The sequence below is a fragment of the Coregonus lavaretus genome, assembly GCF_964263955.1.
Source record: "Coregonus lavaretus genome assembly, chromosome: 7".
In the NCBI taxonomy this organism is placed as follows: Eukaryota; Metazoa; Chordata; class Actinopteri; order Salmoniformes; family Salmonidae; genus Coregonus; species Coregonus lavaretus.
The window spans coordinates 59,679,600-59,695,698 of NC_139994.1; the positions used below are offsets into that span (position 1 = coordinate 59,679,600).

Consider the following 16,099-nt stretch of genomic DNA (forward strand, 5'->3'; position numbering starts at 1 on the left):
AGAGAAGAGCAGAGCAGAGAGAGAAGAGCAGAGCAGAGAGAGAAGAGCAGAGCAGAGAGAGAAGAGCATAGACAAAACCCTTCCCACTCCCCTCCAGAGGATCCATTAATGCAACCACACAGAGGAAATTCTGTTGGCATTTTGGTTTCACTCACACTCCCCTCACAAATTTACACGAGATTGAGTAGAGGAGAAAAAAACGATATCCTGTTACAGTAACAGGATTGTGTTGTGAAATTAGGCTACATTGCAGCTAGTTTTACATGATTAAAATACTCACTCACCATATTGGCTGCAGTATGTCATTGTTAACTGGCAATTCTAGACAACTGTGGGTGTTAATTGAGGGAGGTTTGAGTGAATAAATTAAGATACTTCATAGTGCTCTTTTACCCACGTTACAACTAATGTAATAAGAACAAAATAGTGTTAATTCACAAACACTGCACCTCTGCAGGCCTATTTTTAATCACAAATTTAAAACTCCATTATTAAAATACCAAAATGTTCCAAATATACTACAATATAGAGTTGTGTATCAGTTCAAATGTGAAGCACGGCTGCTTGACAGTGAAAAATGTACTTGTTTACAGACTGACAGAGCAGAGCAGAGCAGCAGCGCCCCTGTCGTATGAGCACACAGACAGCACTCTAATGTTCCTGATGCCGCCTGACTGGCTGCTGAGCAGTGGGGTTTCCTCACCCAGCACTGCAGGGGTCCGAGTCCCTCCCAGCATGCTTTGCTGGTACCCACAGTGAGGCAGCCTGGGCTGACGTCCCTCGTTCATCATCACCCCCACACCCCCCCCCCCCCCCTCCGCGTTATAGGCTCTAGATCTAGCAGTGTTCCCAGTGGCAGCAGAGCTGCAGTGGCCTGCTTTCTACCTCACTGGGCTGCTTTCTACCTCACTGGGCTGCTTTCTACCTCACTGGGCTGCTTTCTACCTCACTGGACAGCAAGCAGCTCTTAAAAAAGGTACAGGCACCACACCACTGCCTGCTGGCAAGCGTGTGTGTGAGACCCTAATACAACATAGCCTGGCCACAGATTTGAATTCTTTACTCCTGCGAAGATAAACCAGCTGCTAAAGCTTCATTATGTGATTCAAATACCATAGGTGATTACACACACTGGCATGGGTGGATAAGTTTGATTCAAGTATTCACATGATCCACTTCCTTCCGACTGACTGGCTGGCCCCGGCCCTATCCCTCCCAGTCCTAGTCTACATAAACACAGGATTAACACAAATCTTACTGCTACAATTGGACTGCCTGATTTGAACTAATCTTTAAAGGCTTGGCAGCAAGTCGAGATTTACTTACTAGCCCAAGAGACCACAGTTCAAATGTGTACCCTATTTGGGAAGATCACAGATTCATATCAGCATGAGTGTGTCCATTTCTTTTTGCAGCCCATTGATGGAAAACTGGTATGCCCACGCTGCATTTTTCATCAACAATGGAGCCAAGCCAACTAAAACAGGTAGTTAAAACGCGCTAAAATAAATGTAACTCAACTTGCCAGGCATACCTCGCCTAATAACCAGCTGAGTTGAGGCAGCAACACTGTGGAAGGATGACTGAAATAGCAGAGAGTCAGTGGTTGAGGGAAAGGACAAGGTTCAAATGGAAAAAAGGGCACTTACAAGAGAAATCCTATACATGTAGCAGATTGAGGGGAAAATAGACCCAAATATTTAAGCTATGCTTTTAAGAACACCTGCTCTTTCCATGACAGAGATTGACCAGGTGAAAGCTATCATCCCTTATGGATGCCACTTGTTAAATCCACTTCAAATCAGTGTAGATGAAGGGGAGGAGACAGGTTAAAGAAGGATTTTTAAGCCTTGAGACAATTGAGACATGGATTGTGTATGTGTGCCATTCAGGGGGTGAATGGGCAAGACAAAATATTTAAGTGCCTTTGAACGGGGTATGGTAGTAGGTGCCAGGCGCACCGCTTTGTGTCAAGAACTGCAACACTGCTGAGTTTTTCACGCTCAACAGTTTTGTGTAGATCAAGAATGGTCTACCACCCAAAGGAGATCCAGCCAACTTGACAACTGTGGGAAGCATTGGAGTCAAGATGGGCCAGCATCCCTGTGGAACGCTTTTGACACCTTGTAGAGTCCATGCCCCGATGAATTAAGGCTGTTCTGAGGGCAATAGGGGGGAAAGGAAGGTGTTGGTAATGTTTGGTATCCTCAGTGTATATAGTGCATTATTGACCAATATGTTCTAATAAAAATGCACCTTTAGCCTCTACTATATACACATTGTGCTAAAGCGTCTCTTTCAAACAGTACTTAACTGTAATACTTCAATATCATTCCCTCCACGACTCCCCTAGTTACTGGTTGCCTCAGTGATGACCTACCGTTCCATAGCATGCCCGTGGTGTAGGTTACACTCACAGTGACTGTACATGTTTGAGCGCATCCTGCATTCACTTGTCTGCATACCAGTCGATGTGTGGCAGGTTTGGATTTCATTTTTGCACTGAGCAGGAAGAGAACAAGAAGGGGGGTCCCCTATTTGTGTGTGTGTGGGGGGGGGGGGTATTTGCTTTAACTCTACACCGTGAATTAGCAGGCTACTCTGCCACTGGGTAAATCAAATCACAGACGACCATTACACTAAACGTATATAAATAGAGTAAACGTTACAGCTTGTAAGATGGTACGTAACAATGACAGCAGTGATAAGGACGTAATATTGGCAGAAGATGATATATAAGACAGATATTGAGCAGAAGTCCATTTACTGTGTCCTTTGTACCATTAAAACCAAATTGGTCACATAAAAAAATATATATAATATTCTAGGCGTATAATTTTCCAGAGAAGGGAGGGAGGGGGGGCTGTATCATGATTGAAGTGGAGAGGACAAGACCTAGCTAATTAGAGCAGTTGGTACCCTGCATCTCAACCTACAGTGACAATTGTCACACAACATAAAAAGAAGCGGGCCAATGCCCCTTAGCCGGGGGGGGGGGTGGAGATCAGCTTTAATATTGCAGATAGATTGTAACTTCAATCAATGTAATTGCCTGCATCACTTCCAATCCCCCATGTTTTTTGTACACATACACACATATAAATATATACACACACACACACACACATAAATATATATATACACACAGTGAGGGAAAGGTATTTGATCCCCTGCTGATTTTGTACGTTTGCCCACTGACAAAGACATGATCAGTATATAATTTTAGTGGTAGGTTTATTTGAACATTGAGAGACAGAATAACAACAAAAAAATCCAGAAAAACACATGTCAAAAATGTTATAAATTGATTTTCATTTTAAATGAGGGAAATAAGTATTTGACCCCTCTGCAAAACATGACTAGTACTTGGTGGCAAAACCCTTGTTGGCAATCACAGAGGTCAGACGTTTCTTGTAGTTGGCCACCAGGTTTGCACACATCTCAGGAGGGATTTTGTTCCACTCCTCTTTGCAGATCTTCTCCGAGTCATTAAGGTTTCGAGCCTGACGTTTGGCAACTCGAACCTTCAGCTCCCTCCACATATTTTCTATGGGATTAAGGTCTGGAGACTGGCTAGGCCACTCCAGGACCTTAATGTGCTTCTTCTTGAGCCACTCCTTTGTTGCCTTGGCCATGTGTTTTGGGTCATTGTCATGCTGGAATACCCATCCACGACCCATTTTCAATGCCCTGGCTGAGGGAAGGAGGTTCTCACCCAAGATTTGACGGTACATGGCCCCGTCCATCGTCCCTTTGATACGGTGAAGTTGTCCTGTCCCCTTAGCAGAAAAACACCACCAAAGCATAACGTTTCCACCTCCATGTTTGACGGTGGGGATGGTGTTCTTGGGGTCATAGGCAGCATTCCTCCTCCTCCAAACACGGCGAGTTGAGTTGATGCCAAAGAGCTCGATTTTGGTCTCATCTGACCACAACACTTTCACCCAGTTCTCCTCTGAATCATTCAGATGTTCATTGGCAAACTTCAGACGAGCCTGTATATGTGCTTTCTTGAGCAGGGGGACCTTGCGGGCCCTGCAGGATTTCAGTCCTTCACGGCGTAGTGTGTTACCAATTGTTTTCTTGGTGACTATGGTCCCAGCTGCCTTGAGATCATTGACAAGATCCTCCCGTGTAGTTCTGGGCTGATTCCTCACCGTTCTCATGATCATTGCAACTCCACAAGGTGAAATGCATGGAGCCCCAGGCCGAGGGAGATTGACAGTTATTTTGTGTTTCTTCCATTTGTGAATAATCGCACCAGCTGTTGTCACCTTTCACCAAGCTACTTGGCGATGGTCTTGTAGCCCATTCCAGCCTTGTGTAGGTCTACAATCTTGTCCCTGACATCCTTGGAGAGCTCTTTGGTCTTGGCCATGGTGGAGAGTTTGGAATCTGATTGTTTGATTGCTTCTGTGGACAGGTGTCTTTTATACAGGTAACAAGCTGAGATTAGGAGCACTCCCTTTAAGAGTGTGCTCCTAATCTCAGCTCGTTACCTGTATAAACACCTGGGAGCCAGAAATCTTTCTGATTGAGAGGGGGTCAAATACTTATTTCCCTCATTAAAATGCAAATCAATTTATAACATTTTTGACATGCGTTTTTATGGATTTTGTTGTTGTTATGTCTCTCACTGTTGAAATAAACCTACCATTAAAATTATAGACTGATCATTTCTTTGTCAGTGGCAAAACGTACAAAATCAGCAGGGGATCAAATACTTTTTTCCCCCCTCCATCCATCCATCCATCCATCCATCCATCCATCCATCCATCCATCCATCCATCCATCCATCCATCCATCCATCCATCCATCCATACAATCCTTTAAAATACACTGCTCAAAAAAATAAAGGGAACACTAAAATAACACATCCTAGATCTGAATGAATGAAATAATCTTATTAAATACTTTTTTCTTTACATAGTTGAATGTGCTGACAACAAAATCACACAAAAATGATCAATGGAAATCAAATGTATCAACCCATGGAGGTCTGGATTTGGAGTCACACTCAAAATTAAAGTGGAAAACCACACTACAGGCTGATCCAATTTTGATGTAATGTCCTTAAAACAAGTCAAAATGAGGCTCAGTAGTGTGTGTGTGGCCTCCACGTGCCTGTATGACCTCCCTGCAATGCCTGGGCATGCTCCTGATGAGGTGGCGGATGGTCTCCTGAGGGATCTCCTCCCAGACCTGGACTAAAGCATCCGCCAACTCCTGGACAGTCTGTGGTGCAACGTGGCGTTGGTGGATGGAGCGAGACATGATGTCCCAGATGTGCTCAATTGGATTCAGGTCTGGGGAACGGGCGGGCCAGTCCATAGCATCAATGCCTTCCTCTTGCAGGAACTGCTGACACACTCCAGCCACATGAGGTCTAGCATTGTCTTGCATTAGGAGGAACCCAGGGCCAACCGCACCAGCATATGGTCTCACAAGGGGTCTGAGGATCTCATCTCGGTACCTAATGGCAGTCAGGCTACCTCTGGCGAACACATGGAGGGCTGTGCGGCCCCCCAAAGAAATGCCACCCCACACCATGACTGACCCACCGCCAAACCGGTCATGCTGGAGGATGTTGCAGGCAGCAGAACGTTCTCCACGGCGTCTCCAGACTCTGTCAGATGTGCTCAGTGTGAACCTGCTTTCATCTGTGAAGAGCACAGGGCGCCAGTGGCGAATTTGCCAATCTTGGTGTTCTCTGGCAAATGCCAAACGTCCTGCACGGTGTTGGGCTGTAAGCACAACCCCCACCTGTGGACGTCGGGCCCTCATACCACCATCATGGAGTCTGTTTCTGACCGTTTGAGCAGACACATGCACATTTGTGGCCTGCTGGAGGTCATTTTGCAGGGCTCTGATAGTGCTCCTCCTGCTCCTCCTTGCACAAAGGCGGAGGTAGCGGTCCTGCTGCTAGGTTGTTGCCCTCCTACGGCCTCCTCCACGTCTCCTGATGTACTGGCCTGTCTCCTGGTAGCGCCTCCATGCTCTGGACACTACGCTGACAGACACAGCAAACCTTCTTGCCACAGCTCGCATTGATGTGCCATCCTGGATGAGCTGCACTACCTGAGCCACTTGTGTGGGTTGTAGACTCTGTCTCATGCTACCACTAGAGTGAAAGCACCGCCAGCATTCAAAAGTGACCAAAACATCAGCCAGGAAGCATAGGAACTGAGAAGTGGTCTGTGGTCACCACCTGCAGAACCACTCCTTTATTGGGGGTGTCTTGCTAATTGCCTATAATTTCCACCTGTTGTCTATTCCATTTGCACAACAGCATATGAAATGTATTGTCAATCAGTGTTGCTTCCTAAGTGGACAGTTTGATTTCACATAAGTGTGATTGACTTGGAGTTACATTGTGTTGTTTAAGTGTTCCCTTTATTTTTTTGAGCAGTATATATTTCCCTTTCCAACCCCACCACCCCTTCCCTAATTGGAGTAAACTAGTGAACAACAACGTTTAGGCCTCTACTTCCAGCTTATACATACTATATACATTTTATGGACACAGTCAATTTTACAATAATTCTATTTTGTTTGTTTTTACTCCTGAACTTCCTCAACCTCCCCGATCATTTTCATGATGTCCATCCGGTTTGCTTCTATATGCCATATCTTTCTAACTGTGCTCTTTCACAAAAGCTCTCAACCTATAACCTATATACTTATGGACACAGTATGCTTTACATTCGTTATCTTGTTGTTATTAGTTGTTGTTTGTTGTTATTAATCCCATCCTTCAGCTCCATTCAATCCTCTATGAGGCTGTGGAGGGATTCAAGTTGTGGATTTAAAAGAAAACATGAATCATCAGCGTACAATGACACCTTTGTTTTTAAGGCCTGGATTACTAATCCATTGATATTATTGTTGGATCTGATTTTAATAGCTAACATTTCGATGGCCATAATAAATAGATATGCCAATAGCAGACAACCTTGTTTTACTCCTCTTGACAGTTTAAAACTTTGAGAAATAGCTATTATTTACTATTTTACACCTAGGGTTACTATACATGATTTTAACCCATTTTATAAGAGATTCTCCAAAATTGAAATGCTCCAGACATTTATATATCAACTCCAGTCGTACTTTATCAAATGCCTTTTCAAAAGTCTGTTATAAATAGTAGGCCTGGTTTCCCAGATTTTTCATAGTGTTCCATTGTTTCCAGTACTTGCCTTATATTATCTCCAATGTATCATCCATGTAAAAAACCTTTCTGATTAGAATGAATAATGTCCGACAATACCTTTTTAATTCTATGCGCTATACATTTTGCTAGAATTTTTGCATCACAACACTGAAGTGTAAGGGGCCTCCAATTTTTTAAATGGACTGGATCTTTATATATTTCCCACTTGTATCCTGTTTCAGTAATAATGAAATCAGACCTTCTTCTTGAGTGTCTAATAATCTACCATTTACATAGGAGTGATTAAAACATGCTAATAATGGTCCTCTGAGTATATCAAAAAAAGGTTTGGTATACCTCGACTGGTATGCCATCCTACCCTGGAGTTTTCCCAGACTTAAAGTCTTTAATTGCATCCAGAAGTTCCTTCTCTGTAATTTCACCTTCACATGAGTCTTTCTGTATGGCTGTTAATTTTACATTACAAATAGAAAAAAAATCCCTACAATTAGCTTCAGTTAGAGGAGATGGAGGCGACTGAAACGAAAACATATGTTTAAAGTACTTTGCTTCCTCCTTCAAATTATACATTTGGTGAATCATTTGTAACCAGTTTCAGTAAATTCTTTTTGGTAGCATTTCTATGTTGAAGACAAAAAAATAATTTGGAGCATTTTCCCCATATTCCATCCAGTTTGCTTTATTTTTATAATATATTACACTTGATCTTTCTTGAATAAGTTTCTCCATTTCTTTTGGTTTTTCCTCAAATTTATTCTGAGCCTCTGTTACAGTTTTTATTACTATCTATCTGTTCTGTTAGACCTTCTATTTCCTTTGTTAGTATGGACTCTTTTAACCTAAATTGCTTTTGTTTTCGAGATGAGTACTGTATGGCCTTTTGCCAACTCACACTTAGGCACATACAGATCTGAGAGCAGGCTACAACGGCCAACTCACACTTAGGCACATACAGATCTGAGAGCAGGCTACAACGGCCAACTCACACTTAGGCACATACAGATCTGAGAGCAGGCTACAACGGCCAACTCACACTTAGGCACATACAGATCTGAGAGCAGGCTACAACGGCCAACTCACACTTAGGCACATACAGATCTGAGAGCAGGCTACAACGGCCAACTCACACTTAGGCACATACAGATCTGAGAGCAGGCTACAACGGCCAACTCACACTTAGGCACATACAGATCTGAGAGCAGGCTACAACGGCCAACTCACACTTAGGCACATACAGATCTGAGAGCAGGCTACAACGGCCAACTCACACTTAGGCACATACAGATCTGAGAGCAGGCTACAACGGCCAACTCACACTTAGGCACATACAGATCTGAGAGCAGGCTACAACGGCCAACTCACACTTAGGCACATACAGATCTGAGAGCAGGCTACAACGGCCAACTCACACTTAGGCACATACAGATCTGAGAGCAGGCTACAACGGCCAACTCACACTTAGGCACATACAGATCTGAGAGCAGGCTACAACGGCCCATAAATATCAGATCATTTTTCGCATCATTTGCTCTACTGAGTCTAGCCATGCTTTATAACATCCAGCAGGTTGATAATAACGAATGATGCCATCATAAAAAAGGTTAAGGAAAGTCTGCTCCTTCAAAATGATCATCGGTCTGTGGAATGATCGTCTCCCGTCCTGTGCAAGTGCAGTGTGGTGTGGAATGTCGCACCAAAGCAGAAACCCAACACTGGTGGATCGACTGTTCCGCCTGACTTCCAGGGGCATTGCAAGCAGACACCGGGACGCCATGTTTGAACACCCCACCTCCCACTGTCCGACCATGATTACTGCCAAGCTTTTAAGGACATGGGGGGTGGGTGGGGGGGGTCGTTTTAGAATACACACAGCACAATATAGTTCGACCCTTTTGACTTTTGTAATAACTGCACTTCAGAAGGCTTGACTGTAAAACAAAGATTTCAGCAATACAGCCATGGCGCTGTATCAGAATAAATAAGAAATCAACATGCTGATTATATACCATATGTTATATAGTTAGTGTACTCCTATTTTGAACAGGAGGACCAAGATGGGAGAAAGGTGCAAGTGAGAGAGAGGGGAAGAGTGGTTAGCTTGTGTGAGGTTAGCAGGCATAGAGCCCAGAGGGAAAGCATTTTACCTGACAAGTGCGTTAGCATTGCTGCCAAGACATGCTCTGCAAGGTGGTAGGCCTCTGCCACCCACACGTCGATGGCCTCTACCTCTTTGGAATATGCGCCGCCGGAAGCAGGTTTGTTTTGGGGAGAAGGAGGGTCGGAGGTTGTCGATATAAAGGAAGACTGGGATTTCTCAGAAGCCTTGATACTAGAATGGAAGTCAGCCTCCTCCTCTTGGCTGCTGCCCAACTCTTTGAGTGCATTGATAGTGAGGCGTTCCTGCTCCAGATCCATGCCCACGGAGGGTGTGGACTGGGAGGGAGGGGCACCCGTTTTATGACACTCATCCTTGGCTGTGAGACCTTGATGGAGGTCTTCTGGATCTTCGTCCTGTCGTGACTTCAGGCACTCCCTCATGAACTCGACGAAGCTGTCTGTGGCACCAGAGACTGAGCAGTCCGGCTCAATGCTTTCTGGGTCACTGGTGTTGTCTGTTGAATGGTGTCCTGCGTCAGTGTCCTCCTTCGCCCCAGCGTCCTGAGGTGGAAGCGTCTTGCTGTTGACAATGCTATCTGCAATGATGTCATCGTTCGGTTTCTTCTCAGGCTTGGGCTCCAGGGTGCTGCCAGGCAGTTTGCTCTGGAAAGAGGCGAATGGATCTTTGGGAAACTCCCTGGGAGATGGCTGGCCTCCAACTGGCTTGGGGAAGGAGTCCTCTTCAGCCATCGAGGTGATATCCTGCTCCATAGTGGTTGCATTGTTTTGAGGGAGTAGTGTTCCGATATGGATCTGTGAGGTTGGATCGGAAGGAGAAGGCTCATGTACTGTGTCAAAGTTCAGCTCTTTAGCATCAATGGTGTCATCCATGGATGGCAGTGCGTCTTCGTCCTCAAAAGATTGTCTGTCGTATTTACGGATTCCGTCATCCTGCATGTAGTTGGATTTTGAAAGCTCAACTGTCTGCATATAATCCCCTTTAATATCAGACTCTGGCTTCTCTTCAAACTTGGATGAGGGGCGAAGTGGAAGATCCTGAGCTGTAATGTTAGCAGAGCTAGATTTAATTAAGATATCTTGTGCGCCAGTTGACCAGTCATCGTCATCATATTCTGGAAAGTCTGAAAGGTTCTCTGCGGTTTTCTTAGAAGGTTTGGCAGTGGAAGGTGAAGACTTTTCATTAGACTCATTGGGGGTCTGTGATTGATCAGACTCTACTTTCTGTGCTTGTGAAACCTCAGCACTGGAGCCCTTTGACCCATCATTAGGTGCTGTGGTCTTTTGATTATCTGTATTGCATTCAGATTTGAGGATCTTGTGTTTAGGTGAGTATTCATCATCAGAGTCGACCGGAGAGGAGGGAGGAGAGTAACAATCATATTCTAAGGGAGGAATTTTGTCACATCTAGTTACATCTGGTTGCGGCTCAGGTGTTTTTGGTGCCTCTTTCACAGGGCCTTCTACAACTTCATCACCTTCCTCCTCCATTTCCATTTCCATCTCCATATCGCTGTAATTCGGCTCGTCCGTCTCGATAACATTGATGGTAGGGACCCGCATTGGCTGCTTTGCTGGCAGGGTTTCTTTTTCTTCAGTAGGGAGGGAGGGAACAGAGGGGTTGGGGGCAGGTGTAGTATCACTTGACGAAGAGGGGGCAGGAATGGAGGCTATGTCCTCGATGACTGTGTCCTCCGAGTCTCCTGAGCTGTCGACTACCTCTGGGAGCTCCAGGTCACCACCCCATGGGGCCTGCTTGGTCTTCAAATCCTTCTCTTTAGAGTCAGAGGGAGGGGATGGAGAGGGAGAGTCAAAACCAGCAGGAGGGGCAGGAGGGGCAGGAGAGGCAGGGAGCTCAGAGTCAAGGTCAGCAGGGCCTTGGGTGTCTGTCACGTAAGCTTTAGGTAGGAAGCTCAGGTCAAATTCAGATTCTTCCTCGACGCTAGACTGCTGCGCTGGGTCTTTGAACACATTTTTCAGTTCAGGCCTTTCAATGGGAGAGTCCATGAAAGCGTCAGGGACACAGGCAAATGCCTCTGGATCATCAGGTACCACTTTATCTGCCACTTTTATCTCTTGGGATTTGCCATCCTCCTCTGATACAAGAGCATCTTCAAAGTCAGGCACAGGGGGTAAGTGAGCTCTCATCCAGTCTGCAGTATCTTCAAACTCACTCCCTTGTCGGACTTCTCCCACGACCTCAAAGGGGGATTCTGGTGATTCCAGATCAATGGAGGCTCCTTTTTTCTGGAAGGGTGAGGTGCTCTCTGTCGGCGCCTCAGTAGGAGACGTCTCATAGTGGCGCTCTTTGAAGTGAGGGAAGCCGCCGTCGTTCTTGGGCTCGGGCTCCTTTGCTGCCAGGGCCTCCAGTGCCTTAATCCTCTCAGACACGGGGGACGTCACTGTCGGTGAATCATCTGGCTTTCTGTCGGGCTGACCTGATGATGGGTCGCTCCCGTAGTTAGTGGGAGAAAACGAACCGGGTTGAGAAGGCCTGGCGAAGCGAAGGGAGGTGGCCACCCCTTCTGAGGAGGGCTTGTCAGAGCCCAGCACCACCCTTTTGTCTGCATCGGCCATGCACGGAGGCAGGGAAGGAAAGGAGGAGGAGGGCATAAACATCAGACACACTCAAAGTCCCATGCACTTCCAGTTATAGTCGGTGGAGGCCATTTTGTTGCAGCCCAAGCAGTCATGCATCGCATGGTACGGTTTAATGGCAGTAATGGATGAGGGTGTGTCAGTCAGCATGCATTGCTGACTTAACATCTCAAGTTGTTGCCATTGAAGAGCATTTTCAATGAGGCAACGTTGGAAATGACTTGTATGGTCGAAATGAAGCAGCTCCAAACTAAATAACAAAATTGCATCAATAAACAAAATTGTTATACTGTGTGCCCTGTGGTAGCATATGCATTGTCTACTTACATCACAATCACATCTCTTTTGCTATGCATATATTAATATATTTTTTAAAGTACAGCTGCATAGAATATGGCCTGGAGTTTTGTTAAATCGGGTACTTTGTCTGGTATGTCCTACAAAATACTTCCGATAGGGTTGGTACACTCCATCCTTCCTCTATCTGGGTAATATCAACGACCTTAATGAGAACCGTTGAGCAGTCACTTCACATCTCCCGAAGACCAACATAAAAGACTACGGGGATGATATCATAGAACTGAATGTGACACAACGGGGACGAGATATAAAAATGTGCCTAGAAGACGAGTCTGGAAGCAAAGGTCACATAGGATAAACGCTCCCCGTTTTAACTCTCAATGCCTTTTATGGGCCAGGGACTAGGGTCAAGTGACTGCAGCCTAGTATAAACAGGAGCTAAATTACAAGACGTTATTTCCATAATGACCTAATTAACACATAAATCATCTGATTACCCAATGAGCGGTGTCTCCCATCTGAACACAACCTCTAGGCCTACACACTAAGGGGAATGACTCTTCCTCATGTCTTCAATACTGCAGATGTCCGTGTAAGTAATGCATTGTAATGTCGTACCTTAATCTTGTAAATTAGGTACGATATTAATCAAGCAGTAGAACTCCAATCCAATATCTTTAATGTACTTGGATGACTCATCCCTGGAATGAATACAGTGCACCATACGTAAAAAAAAAAAAAGTATGCACACATGACTGTAAGTCGCTTTGGATAAAAGCGTCTGCTAAATGGCATATTATTATTACTACCTCCAAGTCAAAAATATAACCGGAGTGAAATTAAAACGTCATTGATTTACAGGACTAGTCTCATCCGCAGAGGAGGATCTACGGGCCAATTTGCAAGCATGACTAAGTCGCACTATTCTGGCCTCTTCCCACCTGCCTATCTGTAAAATCAACAAGAACACCCAGCTAACACAACACACATAACCAGCTGGACAATAGTCCTGGTGTTGAGGCTTCCAATATAATGTCCCCCCGTACTGCAGTCTGTCAATAAGCCACTAAGCGTGCTAACCTGCTGCTATTTCCATGTGCCACAGCTGAAGTGACAGAGTCGGACTGGGACAAGGATCCTCCTCACATGGCACAGTACCACGGGCATCCTGGGTCATGGGGGGGGGAGATACATACATAATCCGCAAGATGTTCCAAGCTGCTCCAATAATCACATGATCCCTTTTCAGCCTGATGGTCCCCCCTGTCATTTTCCAACACCCGGAGACAAGCGATCAGTGGAGAATTGGCAGCTATATTGGGAGGTACACGTCAGCTGCCTGCTTGCCTCTGCAATCCCCAGGCATACAGAGACCAGGGTTTAACCCCTGCTTTGAGGAAATCTCTCAGGCAGAAATAGCGAAAATATGAAGTTGGTACTTTTTCCAAATGCAACAAGGTCAGCCTCTCCTTCTATGTGGTTATTTACTATAAATTAGTCAAGAGATCCAAATCTAAGAGGAACAAATCGGTGGCTCAGTTTTTTCCTTTTCAAATCCAATGTTATTGTACATTTCATAAACTACCCAACAGCTTACATCAACAAGTTATCTGTAGTATTCTGTTATTGTAGCTTGGTGCCCAATATAGGCATTGTGGCAAGTCAGCGTGACCCTGCAGCCACCCTAAACCCACAGCACCGTGGACATGTTGTTCATCAGTGCACAACTCAATGGTGGGCTGTCTTGGTCTTCCCCTCCCATTGAGGTCCATTATGCATTGTTCAAACTAGGCCACATACACGAATGGACTTTCCATCTAGCCGAAAGCAATGTAGTATTTTGGCTCAACGCAAGTAAACAAATTACAAAACAGCTACCGCACCGTGAACACGAATCAGAGCCACTGGCAGCGGGGGGGCCAACACTGCCTGATTGGAATCACTAATAACATGACCCAATACATCTGATAAGAAATTGTCAAACACTGTTTTGTAATTCTCATTCAACCTCTGATGAGAGCATCACTGTACGTGGTCCTCTGTAGCTCAGTTGGGTTAATATATTACTACCTCACTCTTCTTATGCAATCTACTCCCCACAGTAATTGGAGTTGAGTGCTAAAGTGTGTGGGCGTCAAAAAGGGACACTCATTACTAATCCTTGTTTTAACGGACTATTGAGCACAATCCAACAAACATCTCACATCCCATAATATGCCTAGCAAGAGGACTTAAAAGGGATGCATTTCTTCAAGATGAGAAAGTGTAAAATCAGCTCAATCATTTTGGCACTATGTGAACGAGTCAAATAGTTTACTTGATAAGACACAGCCTTCCAGTACTGATCGCAGCTTAGCTAGTTAAGAAAAGTTTGCCTCTAAACAAGTAAAAGCTAGATATCTTTAAAAAGGACTAGAACTGCATGTTAGGTATGCACTTCAAGGTATGAGGATATTGCCCGTCTAAGTCACATTCCACTTCTGCATCGATTCCCGAGGTAGTAAGCCTACAATCTGTTATTGTTAAAAATGATACTAGTAGTCCAAAAGCATTCACAAAAGCATGAACCCAGTTAAATATTTTTGCTGCAGAGAAGGGTCGCCGCAGTATGATCAGAGATCAAATTCCATTGGGTACAGCAGTGTCATTTCCCATTAGTGCTGGATGGAATAGGTCCAAGGCCCATCTCCCTCACTGTGCCATTAGCTGACTGGTTTTCTGACTGAATACCCTGGCGCCACATAGGACAGATTTTCAGTTTCTGTCCGTCCAGTCTGGTTTAAGTTGAATCCTCTTTCTATACCATATATTCTAAAACTGTCTACACCCTGTAGGCTACTTTTCTAAACACTAACAAAATGATGTTCCAGAAAACAAACCAACCAAAAAAAAAATTAAATCAAGAAAAAAATAAAGTCAATAAAATAAATAAAAACTACTTTTTGGCTCCAGCAGAGGTAACATGCAAAAAGCCTAAGAAGCCATAAGCAGAGGTGGCGGGGCTCAGACCCAGACAGGGTGGAGGGGCTCAGACCCAGACAGGGTGGAGGGGCTCAGACCCAGACAGGGTGGAGGGGCTCAGACCCAGACAGGGTGGCGGGGCTCAGACCCAGACAGGGTGGAGGGGCTCAGACCCAGACAGGGTGGAGGGGCTCAGACCCAGACAGGGTGGAGGGGCTCAGACCCAGACAGGGTGGAGGGGCTCAGACCCAGACAGGGTGGAGGGGCTCAGACCCAGACAGGGTGGCGGGGCTCAGACCCAGACAGGGTGGAGGGGCTCAGACCCAGACAGGGTGGAGGGGCTCAGACCCAGACAGGGTGGCGGGGCTCAGACCCAGACAGGGTGGAGGGGCTCAGACCCAGACAGGGTGGCGGGGCTCAGACCCAGACAGGGTGGAGGGGCTCAGACCCAGACAGGGTGGCGGGGCTCAGACCCAGACAGGGTGGCGGGGCTCAGACCCAGACAGGTTGGCGGGGCTCAGACCCAGACAGGGTGGCGGGGCTCAGACCCAGACAGGGTGGCGGGGCTCAGACCCAGACAGGGTGGCGTGGCTCAGACCCAGACAGGGTGGCGTGGCTCAGACCCAGACAGGGTGGCGGGGCTCAGACCCAGACAGGGTGGAGGGGCTCAGACCCAGACAGGGTGGAGGGGCTCAGACCCAGACAGGGTGGAGGGGCTCAGACCCAGACAGGGTGGAGGGGCTCAGACCCAGACAGGGTGGCGGGGCTCAGACCCAGACAGGGTGGAGGGGCTCAGACCCAGACAGGGTGGCGGGGCTCAGACCCAGACAGGGTGGAGGGGCTCAGACCCAGACAGGGTGGAGGGGCTCAGACCCAGACAGGGTGGAGGGGCTCAGACCCAGACAGGGTGGAGGGGCTCAGACCCAGACAGGGTGGAGGGGCTCAGACCCAGAC

At 46.2% G+C, this 16,099-nt stretch overlaps 1 protein-coding gene across 2 annotated transcripts in view; it reads right to left on the bottom strand.

The window, feature by feature from the left end:
* The window catches only part of rtn3 (reticulon 3), a 39,830-nt gene that overhangs the window by 14,196 nt on the left and 9,535 nt on the right, over nt 1-16,099 (bottom strand). Inside the window, exon 3 of one of the 2 annotated variants that reach the window (XM_084165485.1) lies at nt 9,316-11,850. The exons of the other annotated variant lie outside the window; for it this stretch is intronic. Coding sequence (XP_084021611.1) covers nt 9,316-11,850 — 2,535 coding nt within the window. The remainder of the gene's footprint in view (nt 1-9,315; nt 11,851-16,099) is intronic. 2 annotated transcript variants of the gene reach the window in all.